This window comes from Bufo gargarizans, chromosome 7, assembly GCF_014858855.1.
Source record: "Bufo gargarizans isolate SCDJY-AF-19 chromosome 7, ASM1485885v1, whole genome shotgun sequence".
Classification (NCBI taxonomy): domain Eukaryota; kingdom Metazoa; phylum Chordata; class Amphibia; order Anura; family Bufonidae; genus Bufo; species Bufo gargarizans.
This window is the reverse complement of record NC_058086.1, coordinates 62,255,873-62,275,065: the sequence shown is the minus strand read 5'-3', so window position 1 is coordinate 62,275,065 and position 19,193 is coordinate 62,255,873. Positions and strand designations below refer to the sequence as shown.

At 42.9% G+C, this 19,193-nt stretch overlaps 2 protein-coding genes across 2 annotated transcripts in view; both read left to right on the top strand.

The window, feature by feature from the left end:
- Nucleotides 1–1,766, top strand: part of LOC122944159 (cysteine-rich secretory protein LCCL domain-containing 1-like) — a 31,697-nt gene extending 29,931 nt beyond the window's left edge. Inside the window, exon 14 of the mRNA XM_044302390.1 lies at nt 1,693–1,766. Within this exon, the coding sequence (XP_044158325.1) occupies nt 1,693–1,766 (74 nt within the window). The remainder of the gene's footprint in view (nt 1–1,692) is intronic.
- A 2,435-nt stretch (nt 1,767–4,201) lies between these two features.
- LOC122944027 (cysteine-rich secretory protein LCCL domain-containing 2-like) lies at nt 4,202–18,743 on the top strand. The gene is made up of 7 exons (XM_044302226.1): nt 4,202–4,272; nt 4,919–5,150; nt 11,195–11,246; nt 13,862–13,931; nt 14,531–14,762; nt 14,874–14,903; nt 18,574–18,743. Exons 1-7 carry the CDS (start codon nt 4,234–4,236, stop codon nt 18,594–18,596), a joined length of 678 nt encoding a protein of 225 aa, XP_044158161.1. The 5' UTR covers nt 4,202–4,233; the 3' UTR covers nt 18,597–18,743.
- Nucleotides 18,744–19,193: the final 450 nt, after the last annotated feature.

Genomic DNA, 19,193 nt, shown 5'->3' with positions numbered 1-19,193 from the left:
GGCTTTCTTCTTTTGGATGAGATCTGTGACTAGTGAATCATGTCTATACTGAAGAGGTAGATCAGGGGGGGTATGAGGGTTATCTAGAGAGGTGTAGGGTAGAGGGGGTTCTAGGGAGGGGGGGATAAAACGTAAAAGAATTGTTGTGTTACCAGACTGCAATATTTACCTCTGTGATGAGAAGATAGATTTTTGTACTGCATTTGAGATTTGATCCACTTTGAATATAATGTATCACTTACCTTATTGTAACACGATAATATTAAAGAATTGTTAAAAAAAGACACTTTTTTTTACGTTTGAGGCGAATATTCCGCACGGGTGCAATGCGTGATGTGAACCCGCACTGAATCTGGACCCATTCACTTCAATGGGGCTGTGCAGATGAACGGGGATTTTCACACATCACTTGTGCGTTGCATGAAAATCGCAGCATGTTCTATATTCTGCATTTTTCACGCAACGCAGGCCCCATAGAAATGAATGGTGCTGCGTGAAAATCGCAAGCATCCGCAAGCAAGTGTGGATGCGGTGTGATTTTCACGCATGGTTGCTAAGGAGACGAGGGATGAGTTACCCGGAACCCCATTTACTTTATTATTTTCCATTCTAACATGGTTATAATGGAAAATAATAGCATTCTGAATTAAAGAATGCTAAGTAAAAGGTCCATTGTGTGGTTAAAAAAATAATAATAATTAACTCGCCTCATCCACTTGATCGCGCAGCCGGGCTCGTCTTCTTTCTTCTTGCAGAACCTGTCTGGAAAAGGACCTTCGGTGACGTCATCGCGCTCACCACGTGGTGAGTGCGGTGACGTCGACGCAGGTCCTACTGAATGAAGATAGAAGGTTCTTCTATCTTCATTCAGCAGGACCTGCGCTGACGTCACCACGTGGTGAGCACGATGACGTCACCGAAGGTCCTTTTCCAGCCAGGTCCTGCAAGAAGAAGAAGAAAGAAGACGAGCCCGGCTGCGCGATCAAGTGGATGAGGTGAGTTAAAAAAAAATATATTTTTAAGCCCACAATGGACCTTTTTACTTAGCATTCTTTAAATCAGAATTCTATTAATTTCCATTATATCCATTTTATAATGGAAAATAATAAAATATACAGAACACCGATCCCAAACCCGAACTTCAGCGTAGAAGTCCGGGTTGGGGTCTGGGTACCACGCTCAGTTTTTTCTCATGCGCGTGCAAAATGCACTGCACTCGCGCAGAAAAAACTGAACCACGCAACGCAATTGCAGTCAAAACTGACTGAAATTGCGTGAGCACTCGCACGATTTCTCCGCCCACGCACCCACATCCTATCCGGCCCTTACATGCGACGCCCGTGTGAAAGAGGCCTTATAGAGGAGTGCTGTGGATATCTTCTTCTTATATCTACACCCGTAATCAAGGGTTTAACACAGGCACCCGCCGCAACATATGAGTGCTGCCACATTTTCACGTTTTTATATATATATATATATATATATATATATATATATATATATATAATAAAGAAATCGGACTGCACTCCAAAAAAGATCTTCTGTGAAAAAGGATTTATTCACCCATGAGGTGGCACAAGCGACGTTTCGGCTCACATATGAGCCTTTCTCAAGCCTATATATATATAGAATGATATAATAAAAGAGATTACAATAGAATGTAACACCTTGTTATTTTTCATATGTTGACAGAAATGAAGTTGGATACAAAATCAGGTACTACATTCAACAGTCAAGTTGATTATCGGTACCTTTTAAAGGCGTAATCTGGTCTAATTTTTTCCACATACCTTATCTTTTAGATTTATAATATTCTGTTGTATTCCAACTTTATAATGTTATCATTATGATATCCCTCATCATTATGACTGGTGGGGGTCTCCCCTCTGGGAATCCCTCACTGATTATGAAAAAGAAGTATTCATTTAGTTTATTCCCTGCATAGTGGTGCTATAGTCCAGCTGCTCTACAGGAGACTGCAACACATTCAAGTGATTCCATGCTACTATGTAATTGGCTAATTATTTTTGCTACTTCATTTCTTTTAGTGTCTGCCTGTTGCTCAACAAAAGCAAAAGATCTGCCTGCACAAACCACATTGTGAGTATTGACGTAGTTGGTCTGACACTATTAAACTCTAAATGATTATTGTTTTGCCTGTTAAACAACCAAATGGATGTAGCCAAGTGCAAACAACAAGTGGATGCATTTTCTAACATGTCATATAATATTACTTGGTAGAGCTGATGGGGGAATGCACCCTGTACCCCAATAAACATATCACCATGGATTCATCACTAGTTGGTCAGAGAGACGATCTATAAATCTATCCAGGAGCACTCATAGCAGAATTATTAAGTACAATAAGTATGGTAAGGTGTTCAATGTAACAACCCTTCACGAGCAAGGGGGCATTCTGTCTGTCTAGAGAAAAAAAGGTTTGATTGCTGACGGCAACCCGACTTCTCTTAGATCTGTGAATATGTAGAATAGGTTTCCTAAAAAGCTCGTCACTGCAGACAAGTTGATGGCTTAATAAAGGTTTAGATAATTTTGTAGACCAGAATAACATGAAAGTGTGCCTCTAATCATAATCTTCTTCTTATCAATCATCTGCCCCTTAACAACTTTCCCCAATACTTTCATTACCTGCAATGCACTGTTTCTTTGATTTTCTATCTGTTGTTCCCATTAGAAGAGGCAAACTGTAGTATAAAAAATCTTCAGTCACAGCCTGCGTAGTTTCTGTATCCAGCCCTATGAGGAGGAGGATTTTCTGCCCACTGCATGCTCTCTGACAGTCTCCTCTCCTGTCCTGCACCGTGGCTCCAACTTGGCCATCTTCCGGTCCCTGGCTTGTTTACTTCCGGCTATGGGCATGTTCTTGTGTGATGCTGCAGCCAATGACCGGCTTCAGCAGTGATGTGTCCTCAAGTGGCACGTTATCGCCGAAGCCAGTCATTGAAAGCAGCTGAGTACATGACCATGTCCATATCTGGCCAGAAGTAAAGAAGCCAGAGACAGAGAGATGGACATGTGGGAGCCAGGGTACAGGATTGGCGTAGTGAGGAGCCGGTAAGTATGAGTCTTACAAAATGTAATACATGCTATAGGGATAAGGCTACTTTCACACTTCCGTCAGCAGTGACTGGCAGGCTATTCCGACGGGGGAACAGCCTGCTGGGTCCATGCTAACACTAGCCCTACCGTTCTGCCGGAAGTCCACTCCGACCCTATTCACTATAATTGGGTCAAGTTCAGAGTTCCGGCCGCAGCACGGCAAACATGCCGAGAGGTGGCCAGACAAAAACTACAGCATGCTGGACCCTGCTGCCGCAGGTGTGACAGTAGCCTAACTGAAAACTTAAAGGGGTTGAACAGCCTCAGGATAAGTCATCAATATAAATCGCTGCATAACCCCCTTGAGTAATTCCAGAAAACCTCTTTAACCTGAGGAAGAAATGTTAGTATACATAGTTTCATGTAGTCACAATCTCCAGGGTCCCTGGCGTTACATGATCAGCAGTGCCCACGCACATGCTGCTTTATATTTGCTATATACTGAATTGGAGGAAGACAAGCTAGAACTCTACAACTAGTAAGGATGTTGTGGGCTTTTTAGTTGTTGATAACCTTTAACACTTATGGAATTGTATAGAACTGTTGTTCCCACACCTCTTCCCAGCTACATCCATTCCGATTACTTCATTGAATACAATGGGAATACATCATTTTACCATGGTATCAGCTTTGTACGGTATTGCATCTTATACTGGCAACACCCTAGCTCTTCGTATTATTGTACAGTGGTCCCTCAAGATACAATATTAATTGGTTCCAGGGCGACCATTGTATGTAGAAACCATTGTAAGTTGCGTGATCAGTTCCAAAGCCCCAAAAATGTCATTCAAGATAAGAGAAAATGAAGATTTAAGAAAAATAAGCAGATAACTAAGACAGATAAAACAAGTCCTTACATATAACAGTCAGGAATAGCTGCTAACTAACAACTAATACAGCTAGTTTACCACAGAAGTGACCTTGATTGGTTGGATCTGAATCTGAGGCATTGTATGTTGAGTCTAGTTTATAACTTACGATGGGTCAGAAAAGACCATTGTATGTTGAAAATATTGTATCCTGAGGCTATTGTATCTTGAGGGATCACTGTGTTTCAGTAACTGCATCTTTTTCCTTTCAGGGTGATTTGTCCTGATGGATGCCTGACACAGAATGCTCCTGTTTGGGGACATGAATATGGCTTATGCAGATGTAAGATATTTTGCTCTGTTTCAATTACAGGGGCTCCAACTCACATTTACAGCACATCTCACATAATAATGTATATCAATAATAACCTCATTTGGCGGTTTACTGTAGATTGTGCTGCGTTTTTTTCAACTCTTTTTCTACTTCTAGTCTTTCCCCTTTTCTTCTACATTAATGTGCACTCAGGAAAAATAGGAGACATCCATGATATGGGGCACACACTTTTTATAATACTGCCTGGTGACATCAACCACATCAAAATGAGAAGTTCTATGAACCAGATGCATCAAAAAACCTCACAATTATTGTATATTTCATAAAAGTTCATACATATTTGGTTAATGGGGACCCAAACCTTTGCTGAAAGCTTCTTAGAACGCTCTGCACCTTTCATCTACTCTGCTTTTCCAGCATGTGGAGTATGGATCTATAGAAATCACATAGGATTCATATGCTGGAAAAGCAGAGCAAATGCAAGCCAAAGGCGCTAAGCACACCTTCTATGCTTTCAGCAAAGGTTTAGGTCCCCTTTAACATCTTTTTGGGATTTTAGTAAATTTCTTGGCACCATATTTTTCTACGGAACACTATATATTTCTACATAATCAAGGACAAACTGATTCTAACTTAACGCATTTACCATATTTAGGAATCTTCTGTTTGTCGAGCTGCAATTCATGCAGGAAAAATACCAGATGGTGGTGGATATGTGGTTGTGGTTAAGAGATTGGGAGATGCATTTTACAGCGAATCCTCAAGAAATGGAGTAAGAACGAAAAGCAGGGGCCCATCAACCGGGTCTTTTGTGTTTGGTTCTATGTCTGATTTCCAGTTCTCTGCTTTAAACGTTGGCAATTCTGAACATAGCCTTCAACAATCAGGTAGGTCTTATGGTTAATCTTTGGTGCATACAGACAGTATGAATGTCTTCAATGAAACAAAAGTCTTCACCTTTGTATGGTATGTCTAACCACTTCCTCATTACACATTACAAACAAAACACGACACCTCAACTAGAGCGCGGTAAGAAGGATATATTGTTGTCTATGTATTGGATAGTAGATTTCATTTTAATGATAAAAATGTTTGTACAACTAAGATTTCAGGAGTTCTAGGTCTCTAAAATATGTCCACATATTACTCTTCTGTATGATTACCTCCTTTAGGCTTCGTTCACATCACCGTTCAGCTCAGTTTAGGGGCAGGAGAACGGAAAGGACGGATAAGCACATAACTGACACCAAACTGAGTCAAACGGAGCCCTTAGGACCCCATAGACTATAATGGGGTCCGTTATGTTTCCGCTCAGAAGATGATTTTTAAGCGAAGTCCTGCATGCACAACTTTTGTCTCCGCTTAAAAATCATCTTCTAAGTGGAAACATAACGGACCCCATTATAGTCTATGGGGTCCTCAGGCTCCGTTTGACTCAGTTTGGTATCAGTTATGTGCTTATCCGTCCTTTCCGTTCTCCTGCCCCTAAATGGAGCAGGAGAACGGAAAGGCTGAACGGTGATGTGAATGTAGCCTTAGTCTCTCATAGTTTTTGTTTTGTTTATTTATATTTATTATTTTATAAATAATACCCACAAAATAAATACATAAAAACATCATAGTCTGGGGCATATTTGCTATTTCTAGGGGCCCAAAGCATAGCTATGTCTGGGGGCCCCTGTCGCATTGGAAGGATCTACCCCCTCCTTACAGCTCAGCTCCACCCTGTTGTATCGCTAAGCTACACCCTGTCAGGCCGCCAAGTCCAACTCTCAGCTTAGCAGAGCAGCTGGGCACTTCTGTTACTGCTTTACAGCCAGAAAGGGCCCCTAGGCCTCTGTGCTGCTGAAACAGTTACACAGGTAGTATGTCAGCCCCTAGCTTAGTTGTTTTTTTTTTTCTGATTTTTTTAGCCAACCATTTACTTGATTTGCACAGTGGTAAATTCTGGCCCCTGGGGAAAAGCTATAGGGGAAGCAGGGGAAGTGGCTGCTTTAGGGCCCAAACTCAGAAGGGGCCCACACAGAAGGAGGACTAAAAGATTTTACTGTCAGGGCTCCCTCAACAGTATTATAGAATGACATTATGTACGGTGACAGTATATTCAGTGACATAACATACAATATATACATGTAGGAAACGACAGAGCGGCTTCCAGGCATCTGAGAGCTCAATCTTGACTAGTCACAGAAGTGGGGGTTGCACAAGAGTCAGTGGTTGCGAAGAAGTTGCTGGGGGTGGGGCCCAGTCATTTCCAGTTACGCCATTGCCCCTAAACATATGTAGTTACCCAAACCAAATCGATAACTATAGACCAAGCTGCTACTCCTACACTACTGGGTAGTGGCGCGTGCACAGTCAGTGCTCTGAGGCCATTGCTCTGCTAATTGGAGCAGCAGCTAAGACAGCCCCTCACAGATAAAGAAGTCCTACTGATGAGAAGAATCGGTTCTCTCATCTATACAATAGACCTTTTAATGCCTGGCTTCCTCGCTTGTCTTTTGGGACAGACCAAAGGCCCCTTTATGTGGGCTGATGTACACACAATTATCGGGAACTAACTGAACGTTCCTATTAGTTGCCTGATCAGCAGAGATGAGAGCTGCATTTACATCGATGCAGCAATCATCTCCTCTGTATGAGGAAGGGCAATCACTACTGTGATCACTCATGCCCAATTAGATTTAGTATTTTTGGTTAAGCAGACTTCTGTTCAGAAACAATGATTTTGGGTGTCGCATCAAGGATGCTTTGACCTAATGAACAAATATTGGGTGATCTGTGGCACTTTAACACAGGGCAATTATCAGGTACTAGCATTTGCAAACATTAGTTCTGTACAATTAACCTAAAAATCACCTTGTGTAAAGGAGCCTTTTGGTAACAGGCTTGTCCACATCTTTCAACTACTGCTTGAATATTTAAGAACACTCATTTTGCTCCTGGTTTGCATCCATAGACCTTTAGATCACCTTTTGCATCACACAAAAAACTTTATTTATATATTTGACATTTGGCCTAGGACAATATGCTCAGGAAAAAGGTAAAATGTCCCTTTGATAAAACCAGATTTATGATTTCCTTTACTTTTTTTTGACTCATTGTCTTTAGATATTACCATCCAAAACCCCTTTGACCGTCTTTGTTAACATAACCATGGGGGTCATCATACCTTAGTAAGAGCTCATGCACACAGCCGTTGCCTGGCCACTTGAATGGGTCCGCAATCCGGAAGGTCAGTGCGGAACAGAGGCACGGAACCCTCATGGAAGCACTACGGGGTACTTCTGTGGGGTTTCTCTCCGTGCCTCTGCACCGCAAAAAATAAGTGCATGCACTACTTTTTTGCAGTCCTGACAGACCACGGACCCATTCAAGTTAAATGGGTCTGGATTAGTCTGCGGATGTTGCCTGTGCATTGGGCACTGCAAATCGCGGTCCCAAATGCACCGAACAGCCGATCAACGGCCGTGTGCATGAGCCCTAACATATATTTTTTATTAGTATCTCCTGCAAATAAGTTATCATACATGATTATGCAGGGCTGTGAATTATGTTGATCATTTTCAATCCATGAATAGGTAGATATGGCTACTAGAGTGGCTATGATCTAAATCAATAATTCTTTGGTGGAAGTTAATTATGCAATGTTTTGGAGCTGGTGTACAGTATATATGCATTTTGTTCTTTTGGATTTAATGTAATCAAATTTGTCTTTGTGAAAACCTCTATAAAATAATTGTAAAACAAAGATTAAAAAAAAATATACTATCAGTGACCTTGCAGGCTTTAAATCACATTCATTATGGAGCCATCAAGGGAAAAATGTATAGGCCTATTAAACGGGTTGTGCAGCCTGTTGATTGATGATGACCTATCCTCAGGATAGGTCATCAAAATCTGATCAGCGGGGATCAGACACCAGGCACTTCCACCGATTAGCTGTTTGAAGAGGAGGCAGCACTCCATGCAAGTGCTGCTTTATCTTCATTACACTGTCGTCTCCTCTTTAACGATGGAGTAGTGTAACTACAAGTACTCGCTTCATTCAAGTAAATGGAGCAAGTACCCTGGGGGCTGCTGATCAGATATTGATGACATATCCTGAGGATAGGTCATCAATACAAACAGGTTTCACAACCCCTTCAATGCTTATAGCTAGAAGAATTTTTATGAAATCTGATTTACGGATTCTTCTACTTTATCTTGCAAATATTTTGCCAGTTACATGGTGATTGGCAACTGAAGTAAAATATACTCAGTTTCTCAGATACTGTATTAATCTTTATTTAAAAAAAAAATCATAAAACATTAAATTTGAGATCAGAACTGAAAACTGTAGAAGAGCAGCAAACTGTGCTAATGGTGGGTTAGCTTTAAGAAGTTTAATGGGATTGCAAAGTGGCATAATGCTTGTGAGGGATACCACCCCTCGTGCCCACTTGACGTCAACTATGTCGAGCTCACAAGGCGCGGTATGGTCCATGGTTACCAAGACGTGACGTTACGCCCTCCTGGAGGAGCATGTAAGGTCAGCTTGGTACAGTTTACACAGACACCTCCTTTCCCCGTGGGCACAGAGAGGCAACAAGCTGAGAGAGCCTTTTCACTGCCGCAGTGAAACAGCGCTTTCTCAGTCCGGGTAATCTGCCACCAGCTTCTCGTTTAATATAAACCCGGTCCGCTAATGGGATTATATAGGGTGAGAAACCAACCCGCAGTAGCGTATAACTAGGCCGAAACACGGACGTGGGAATTCGTGATCGAGATACAAGACAGCACAAGATTAAATTATATAATTAATCGCCTTAAGCGCGCACTAGATCACACACTATACACAAAGAATATATACAGTGGTCTGAGGTTACACATACAGGTAATATAGTACAAACAAGATTACACAGAGTACAAGTCAGTTACCGGGTAGATGAATGTTCTTTTGGGATTATGATTAGTCCTTTGCTCTATTCACATGGAGGGCAGTGATGTCAGCTGGTTGCAGGTCCCTCTAAACACATGGCACAATGTGACCCTCCTTCAAAGAAAAGACACAGCCACTTGCTGTCACAAGCCTTTTAAACTGTAGCAGGCCCCTCCTCTGGGAAATGACCCACAAAACCCTTTAGGGTTCATGGCTCTAGACCGGAACGTCACAGGGGGATGGTTCTGGAACCAACAGATCCAGCTACAAGTTGAGTCCAAACATGGTACAGTTATTTGGTTTCTGTGGGGAGATATGTATATCTCTCTTCCCTGGCATCCCACCATTAAACTAAGACCATGGGCATGTTCATCATGGCCACTGGGACACAAATATGTATCCGGTTTGCGCCTGTGATGGCCGGGCAATTCATAATTCCTTATAAATCGCTGGTTCCATGCTGTCTGCTAGATTTGATTGAACTGGGGAATGGCTTAGACCCCCTTCTGGGAGGTTTTACTGCAGGATCCATGCTGTCTGAATAGGGTGTGAAATTGTAAACAAAGGTAGCCTGCAAGAGGTTCCCTGCAATATGGCTGGGGCTTTGAAGCAGGGCCCTCCTTTGGAGTTTACTACCTCTGCTACCTTTCAGCAAATGGTGGGTGTGTGGATATGGCTGACAGTAAATATTAATCCATATTCCTCACACCTCCCTCTTTTAGAGGGCACTAGGGGAAGCCCACTCTTGTTGTTCCCCGTGTGCCCATCTGCACCCTCTCTGGTGGCAAATGGCAAAGTGGTACGGCTGGAGCGCCAGGCTCCCACGTACCCATCTCCTATTCGTTCCTGACCAATGGAGTCACCCGGACTGAGCCCGACACTGAGGCCACCATTACTGGCCTCAGTCGGTACTATGAGCTGCCGCGTGAAGTCGGCTGCCTGTAGTACCGGGAAGCTGGAAAGGGTGTCCATCAGCGCCTGGAAGGTAGTCTCGCAGTCGTTTGTCCAATCGACTTTGGAGGGCAGCATCTTCCTAATTCGGGCCTCGCCAGGCTACTATAGTGGGGCGCAAACCCCCTATAGTAACCAGCAGTGCCCAGAAAGGACATCACCTGGTGCTTGTCCCGGAGCGTGAGCCAGCATGCGCTGGCATCCACTCTCCCAGGCTCCGGTTCTGAAGCTTCCCCGCCTGCCCGGGGCCCCTCGCTTATGCCCAACTGGCACTTTTCTGGCGTAAGGGTCTTCTTCCTTCCCTGGCGGTGGTCCAGGGTGACCAGGTATATCCTGGCATTGAGCCGCTGGTGCGCGAGGTACGGGCCCTCCCAGGCCGCTTGTCCCCAATTATGGACAGTCTATACTGTCATGTACCAACCGTGACAAGGCCTGCGCCTTTTCCTGGAAGTGCACGAAACACTCGATGACCGACACCACTGGGGTGGCTTCGTCTCCCGCCCAGGCCTCTGACTTAGCGGCCCTTGGGTATCTGGCCATCGGAATCTCATGCACAATCCACAAAAACTGATAAGGTACCATGAATTGTAGGTGTCCCTAGGACACTGCCTCCGGTTAGCCCTGCTGGAACGTTTCTCAGTACAACCGTCCTTGGTCCCAGACTGCCCTCTGGAGGTCTGAATCCAAGGGAGGCTGTGCCACCTGCTCCGTGAGAGCTTTCAAGCTGGCGTTAACCCCTAAGGCCACCTGAAAACCCCTGGTGGGACATGGTCAGAATAGCTGAGACTGCCATGTCCCCTGTTAGTATCTTTTCGATTTATAATATTCTGTTGTATTCCAACTTTATAATATTATCACTATGATATCCCTCATCATTATGACTGGTGGGGTCTGACCTCTGGAATCCCTCACTGATTATGAAAATTAAGTATTTATTTAGTTTATTCCCTGCACAGTGGTGCTATAGTCCAGCTGCTCTACAGGAGACTGCAACACATTCAAGTGATTCCATGCTACTATGTATTTGGCTAATTATTTTTATTACTTCATTTCTTTTAGTGTCTGCCTGTTGCTCAACAAAAGCCAAGGATCTGCCTGCACAAACCACATTGTGAGTATTGACATAGTTGGTCTGACACTATTAAACTCTAAATAATTATATTTTTGCCTGTTAAACAACCAAATGGATGTAGGCAAGTGCTAAACAACAAGTACATGCATTTTCTAACATGTCATATAATATTACTTGGTAGAGCTGATGGGGGAACCATTGCACCCTGTACCCCAATAAACATATCACCATGGATTCATCACTAGTTGGTCAGAGAGGGGATCTATAAATCTATCCAGGAGCACTCACAGCAGAAGTACAAAAAGAATTGTAAGGTGTTCCATGTAACAACTCTTCACGAGCAAGGTGGCATTCTGTCTATCTAGAGAAAAAAAGGTTTTATTGCTAAAGGCAACGCGACTTCTCTGAGATCTGTGAATATGTAGAATAGGTTTATAGGTTTTCTAAAAGGCTCGTCACTGCAGATGAGTTGATGGCTTAATAAAGGTTTAGATCATTTTGTAATCGTAATCTTCTTCTTATCAATCATCTGCCCCATAACAACTTTCCCCAATACTTTCATTACCTGCAATGCACTGCTTCTTTGATTTTCTCTCTGTTGTTCCCATTAGAAGAGGCAAACTGTAGTATAATAAATCTTCAGTCACAGCCTGCGTAGTTTCTGTATCCAGCCCTATGAGGAGGAGAATTTTCTGCCCACTACATGCTCTCTGACAGTTTTCTGTGATTGCTTACGTTTTCTGTTATCCCCCGTAGTGTGTTTGACCTATTATAAGATTCATACTTGCCTGCTCCCCACCTCTCATGTCCTGCACCCTGGCTCCAACTTGGCCATCTTCCGGTCCCTGGCTTGTTTACTTCCGGCTATGGGCATGTTCTTGTGTGATGCTGCAGCCAATGACCGGCTTCAGCAGTGATGTGTCTTTAAGTGGCACGTTATCGCCGAAGCCAGTCATAGAAAGCAGCTGAGTACATGACCATTTCCAAATCTGGCCAGAAGTAAAGAAGCCAGAGACAGAGAGATGGCTAAGTGGGAGCCAGGGTACAGGATTGGAGTAGTGAGGAGCAGGTAAGTATGAGTCTTTCAAAATGTCATACATGCTATAGGGATAAGGCTACTTTCACACTTCCGTCAGCAGTGTCTGGGAGGCTGTTCCGACGATGGAACAGCCTGCTGGGTTCGTGCTAACACTAGCCCACCGGAAGTCCACTCCGGCCCCATTCACAATAATGGGGGCGGTTCGGAGTTCCGGCCACAGCACGGCAAACATGCCGAGAGGCGGCTGAGCAAAAACTACAGCATGCTGGACCCTGCTGCCGCAGGTGTGAAAGTAGCCTAACTGAAAACTTAAAGGGGTTGAACAGCCTCAGGATAAGTCATCAATATAAATCGCTGCATAACCCCCTTGAGTAATTCCAGAAAACCTCTTTAACCTGAGGAAGAACTGTTAGTATACATAGTTTCATGTAGTCACAATCTCCAGGGTCCCTGGCGTTACAAGATCAGCAGTGCCCACGCACATGCTGCTTTATATTTGCTATATACTGAATTGGAGGAAGACAAGCTAGAACTCTACAACTAGTAAGGATGCTGTGGGCTTTATTTTTTTTGAGGGGGGGTAGTTGTTGATAACCTTTAGCACTTATGGAAATGTATAGAACTGTTGTTCCCACACCTCTTCCCAGCTACATCCATTCTGATTACTTCATTGAATACAATGGGAATACATAATTTTACCATGGTATCAGCTTTGTACGGTATTGCATCTTATACTGGCAACACCCTGGCTCTTCGTATTATTGTACAGTGGTCCCTCAAGATACAATATTAATTGGTTCCAGGGCGACCATTGTATCTAGAAACCATTGTAAGTTGCGTAATCAGTTCCAAAGCCCAAAAATGTCATTCAAGATAAGAGAAAAAGAAGATTTAACAAAATAAGCAGATAACTAAGACAGATAAAACAAGTCCTTACATATAACAGTCAGGAATAGCTGCTAACAACTAAGGCTACTTTCACACTAGCGTTCAGAGCGGATCCGTCTGAGACGGATCCGCTCATATAATGCAGACGGTGGCTCTGTTCAGAACGGATCCGTCTGCATTATATTGTTAAAAATTTTCTAAGTGTGAAAGTAGCCTGAACGGATCCGTCCAGACTTTACATTGAAAGTCAATGGGGGACGGATCCGTTTGAAGATTGAGCCATAGTGTGTCATCTTCAAACGGATCCGTCCCCATTGACTTACATTGTAAGTCTGGACGGATCCGCACGCCTCCGCACAGCCAGGCGGACACCCTGCTGAGCGGAGCAGAGGCTGAACGCTGCCAGACTGATGCATTCTGAGTGGATCCGCGTCCACTCAGAATGCATAAGTGCTGGACGGATGCGTTCGGGGCCGCTTGTGAGCCCCTTCAAACGGAGCTCACAAGCGGACACCCGAACGCTAGTGTGAAAGTAGCCTAATCCAGCTAGTTTACCACAGAAGTGACCTTGATTGGTTAGATATGAATCTGAGGCATTGTATGTTGAGTCTGGTTTCAACTTACGATGGGTCAGAAAAGACCATTGTATGTTGAAAATATTGTATCCTGAGGCCATTGTATCTTGAGGGATCACTGTGTTTCAGTAACTGCATCTTTTTCCTTTCAGGGTGATTTGTCCTTATGGATGCCTGACACAGAATGCTCCTGTTTGGGGACATGGATATGGTTATGCAGATGTAAGATATTTTGCTCTGTTTCAATTACAGGGGGTCCAACTCACATTTACAGCACATCTCACATAATAATGTATATCAGTAATAACCTCATTTGGCGGTTTACTGTAGATTGTGCTGCGTTTTTTCAACTCTTTTTCTACTTCTAGTCTTTCCCCTTTTCTTCTACATTAATGTTATAATACTGCCTGGTGACATCAACCACATCAAAATGAGAAGTTCTACGAACCTGATGCATTAAAAAAAACCTCACAATTATTGTATATTTCATAAAAGTTCACACAAATTTGGTTAATGGGGACCCAAACCTTTGCTGAAAGCTTCTTAGAACGCTCTGCACCTTTCATTTACTCTGCTTTTCCAGCATGTGGAGTATGGATCTATAGAAATCACATAGGATTCATATGCTGGAAAAGCAGAGCAAATGCAAGCCAAAGGCACTAAGCACACCTTCTATGCTTTCAGCAAAGGTTTAGGTCCCCTTTAACATTTTGGTTGGATTTTAGTAAATTTCTTGGCACCATATTTTTCTACGGAACACTATATATTTCTACATAATCAAGAACAAACTGATTCTAACTTAACGCATTTACCATATTTAGGAATCTTCTGTTTGTCGAGCTGCAATTCATGCAGGAATAATACCAGATGGTGGTGGATATGTGGTTGTGGTTAAGAGATCGGGAAAGGCATTTTACAGCGAATCCTCAAGAAATGGAGTAACAACGAAAAGCAGGGGCCCATCAACCGGGTCTTTTGTGTTTGGTTCTATGTCTGATTTCGAGTTCTCTGCTTTAAACGGTGGCAATTCTGAGCATAGCCTTCAAACATCAGGTAGGTTTTATGGTTAATCTTTGGTGCATACAGACAGTATGAATGTCTTCAATGAAACAAGTCTTCACCTTTGTATGGTATGTCTAACCACATCCTCATTACACATTACAGACAAAACACCGACACCTAAACTAGAGCGCGGTAAGGAGGATATATTTTTGTCTATGTATTGAATAGTAGATTTCATTTTAATCATAAAAATGTTTGTGCAACTAAGCTTACTTTCACACTAGCGTTTGTGCGGATCCGTCATGTATTATCTTTAACATAGCCAAGACGGATCCATCTTGAACACTATTGAAAGTCAATGGGGGATGGATACGTTTTCTCTTGTGCCAGATTGTGTCATGGAAAACTGATCCGTCCCCATTGACTTACATTATGTGCCAGGATGGATCGGTTTGGCTCAGTTTCGTCAGACATACAGTGTCCGCCTCCAAAGCGGAATGGAGACGGAACGGAGGCAAACTGATGCATTCTGAGCGGATCCTTTTCCTTTCAGAATGCATTAGGCCAAACTGATCCGTTTTGGACCGCGTGTGAGAGCCCTGAACGGATCTCACAAACGGAAAGCCAAAACGCCAGTGTGAAGGTAGCCTAAGATTTCAGGAGTTCTAGGTCTCTAAAATATGTCCACATATTACGCTTTTGTATGATTACCTCCTTTAGTCTCTCATAGTTTTTGTTTTCTTTATTTATATTTATTATTTTATAAATAATACCCACAAAATAAATAAATAAAAACATCATAGTCAGGGGCATATTTGCTATTTCTAGGGGCCCCAATCAAAGTTATGTCTGGGGGCCCCTGTCGCATTGGAAGGATCTACCCCCTTCTCACAGCTCAGCTCCACCCTGTTGCATCGCTAAGCTACACCCAGTCAGTCCGCCAAGTCCAACGCTCAGCTTATCAGAGCAGCCTGGGCACTTCTGTTACAGCTGAACCAGTTGCACAGGTAGTATGTCAGCCCCTAGCTTATTTATTTATTTTTTCTGTTTTTCAGCCATTTACTTGATTTGCACAGTGGTAAATTCTGGCCCCTGGTGCGTAGCTATAGGGGAAGCAGGGGAAGTGGCTGCTTTAGGGCCCGAACTCAGAAGGGGCCCACCCAGAAGGAGGACTAAAAGATTTTACTGTCAGGGCTCCCTCAACAGTATTATACAATGACATTATGTACGGTGACAGTATATTCAGTGACATAACATACAATATATACATGTAGGAAACTACAGAGCGGCTTCCGGGCCTCATCTGAGAGTTCGATCTTGACTAGTCACAGAAGTGGGGGTTGCACAGGAGTCAGTGGTTGCGAAGAAGTTGCTGCGGGTGGTGGCCCATTCTGAGGATAGGTCCTCAATACAAACAGGTTTTACTACCCCTTTAATGCTTATAGCTAGCAAAATGTTTCTGCAATCTGATTTACTGATTCTTCTACTAAAGAAAATCTCTACTTTATCTTGCCAATATTTTGCCAGTTACATGGTGATTTGTAGGGATCGACCGATATTGATTTTTTAGGGCCGATACCGATAATTTGTGAACTTTCAGGCCGATAGCCGATAATTTATACCGATATTCTGGGAATTTTCATTTTTGAAAAAAAATTAAATAAATCCTACACAAATCTGCTGAAAATTAATGTTTATTGTTAATGTGTAGTTTTTTTTTTGTAAATCTTTCTTTTTCATTTATACTTAATATTTTGGTGTTTTATTTTTGTAACTTTCTTTTTATTTTTACTAACTTTTAGCCCCCTTAGGGACTAGAACCCTTGTCCTATTCACCCTGATAGAGATCTATCAGGGTGAATAGGAGCTCACACTGTCCCTGCTGCTCTGTGCTTTGTGCACACAGCAGCATGGAGCTTACCATAGCAGCCAGGGCTTCAATAGCGTCCTGGCTGCCATGGTAACCGATCGGAGCCCCAGGCTTACTCTGCTGGGACTCCGATCGGAGGAGCAGGGGAGAGGGGATCCTCTGGAGTGGCGCACTGCGCCACCAATGTTTTTAATACGGGGGTGGGGGGCTCACTGCGCCACCAATGCTTAATACTGGGGGGGGGAGGGGGGTGTGCACTGCGCCACCAATGTCTAATACTGGGGTTGGGGGGGGGGCGGAACTGCACCACAAATGTCTAATACTTGGCTGGGGGGGGCGCACTGCGCCACCAATGAAGCTTAATCTCTCATTTATTCATATACAGGAGGCAGGAGCTGCAGAATCACATAGCCGGCTCCTGACCTCTATGAGCAGTAGCTGCGATCCGCGGCACCTGAGGGGTTAACTACCACAGATCGCAGCTACAGCTCATAGAGGTCGGGAGCCGGCTGTGTGATTCTGCAGCTCCCGCCTCCTGTATATGAATAAATGAGAGATTAAGCTTCATTGGTGGCGCAGTGGCCATAGCTCCTCCCCTCCTCTTGTCCCCTGTCCTTTCACTGGCGGCAGCGGCAGCAGCAGCAGCACAGGGGGAGGAGACACTGCTTCCTTCTCCCCTGTGCTGCTAAGGGGAACACGGAGAGCGCTGACAGCAGCGCGATCTGTGTTCCCCATACGCTATCGGAATATCGGCAAAATAGATGCCGATACCGATAGCGTTCAAAATCCTCAATATCGGACGATAATATCGGTAAATCCGATAATCGGTTGATCCCTAGTGATTTGCAACTAAAGTAAAATATACTCAGTTTATCATATACTGTATTAATCTTTATTTGAAAAAAAATCATAAAACATTAAATTTGAGATCAGAACTGAAAACTGAAGAAACTAAAAAAAAAATCAAAATAGTCCTCCTGAGAAGAGCAGCAAACTGTGCTGACGGTGGGTTAGCTTTAAGGAGTTTAATGGGATTGCAAAGTGGTATAATGCTGATGACTTATCCTCAGGATAGGTCATCAATATCATTTCAGCAGGGGACCAACTCCCTGCACCCCCCTATCAGCTGTTTGAAATAGTTGAGGCGTTTGTGCAGAGCAATGCGTCCTCTTCAAAGCTTAACTTACACCGTCTACATTGTTGTGGTTGTACAAGATATTATCAGCTTCCTCTACCATTCCCTTGTACTAGACAAGCAGTTGTAACTACACTGAGTGTACATATAGCGCGCCCTGTGCTGATGAATGGCAGGAAAAGTCTAAGGCATATTGGTACACCATAGACTTTTTCCAGGGTGAGGGAGGCGAACAGAGAGGGCTTTGAGTGCCGCCTCTGGCACCCGTGCCATAGGTTCACCACCACTGATCTAGGTGATACCAAAACAAGTATTCCTAGTCTTGGATATGAATAGTGAATAACATCATTCACAATATGGTTTTATTAACTTAATGAAGCACTCAATGTTCTGTATTGTTGTAAATTATCCCCAGGGATGTAGAACTTCAAAATAATGGATAAGTTTCCTATGGACCAGATTTCCTGATGTATACAAATAGATATTAAGCTTCATGCAATGGTGGTATTTCAATTCCTTACAAACTTCCAATTGTGCTGAGCCATAAAAGCCTACTGTATCTCCGATTTCATACTTTCCATACCTAAAAGCCAGGAAAAAATGGTGGCATTGTCCATAATAAAATCTTAGGCCCTGATTTACCATGCTTCCACTCCAGAATTCTGGCTTCAAAAATCCACTAAATGGGGCTTTTAAGACTTTTTGCACTCACTTCAGTTTTGCAATATGCGTGGGACACCAACAATATAGCATTTAGGCTTCAAAATCGGTGTGTAAATATTCCTCCCATAACCTTTACAATAAATATGTCTCTCCTATCCATACTATTAAAACTTTTTTTTACTTGTCTCTTCTAGGATACTTTTCCACATGGCGTTAAGTAATCCACCTTCTGCAATCTAAACTGCTTTATACCAAGAAATTTACTAGACAAGACTATAGTTATAGTTATAGAAGCGGCTTAAATATGTATAGAAATTGATTTACTGTAATGTTTAATCAGTATATATTGCAGTGCATTACAGGATACAAATAAAGCATGCTGTTAAAAAAATATTTGTAAGAATGTTTTATTTTGAAATGTTTAAATGTCAGTTGGGATAATTGTACTACAATTTTCCACAAAAGTAGAGAAATGAAAAATATATTTTCTAAACCAGGTCCAAATTAATAGAACGTGTACCCTCTTTGATTTCCACTTTTAGATGTTTCTTCTTGTAATTTTAGCCCACTTAATAGTGTCATGCCACAATATATTGCCATGGTAATACCACCCAGATAATACCTCCATACAGTACTCAAATAATATGTAATATCTCAATAATGTCCCCTTAAGCAGGGTTTTTAAAAAGTTAAGAGCAGGGAAAGTGTTAAAATAAGAAAAGAAATGCACACTCATCGGATCAAAGTCCTTCTGCTCCAGCAGGGCCGCTCCAATTTTCCAGGCTGCTGCATGATGTAGCCGTATACAGCAAGT

Bases quoted from the DNA above. Each gene is read 5' to 3' on its own strand.
- LOC122944027 (XM_044302226.1), top strand. From the start codon at position 4,234: ATGCTCCTGTTTGGGGACATGAATATGGCTTATGCAGAT. The intron at 13,932-14,530 runs GTAAGATATTTT...TACCATATTTAG, and splicing joins ATGGATATGGTTATGCAGAT to GAATCTTCTGTTTGTCGAGC. The intron at 14,763-14,873 runs GTAGGTTTTATG...TACACATTACAG, and splicing joins GCATAGCCTTCAAACATCAG to ACAAAACACCGACACCTAAA.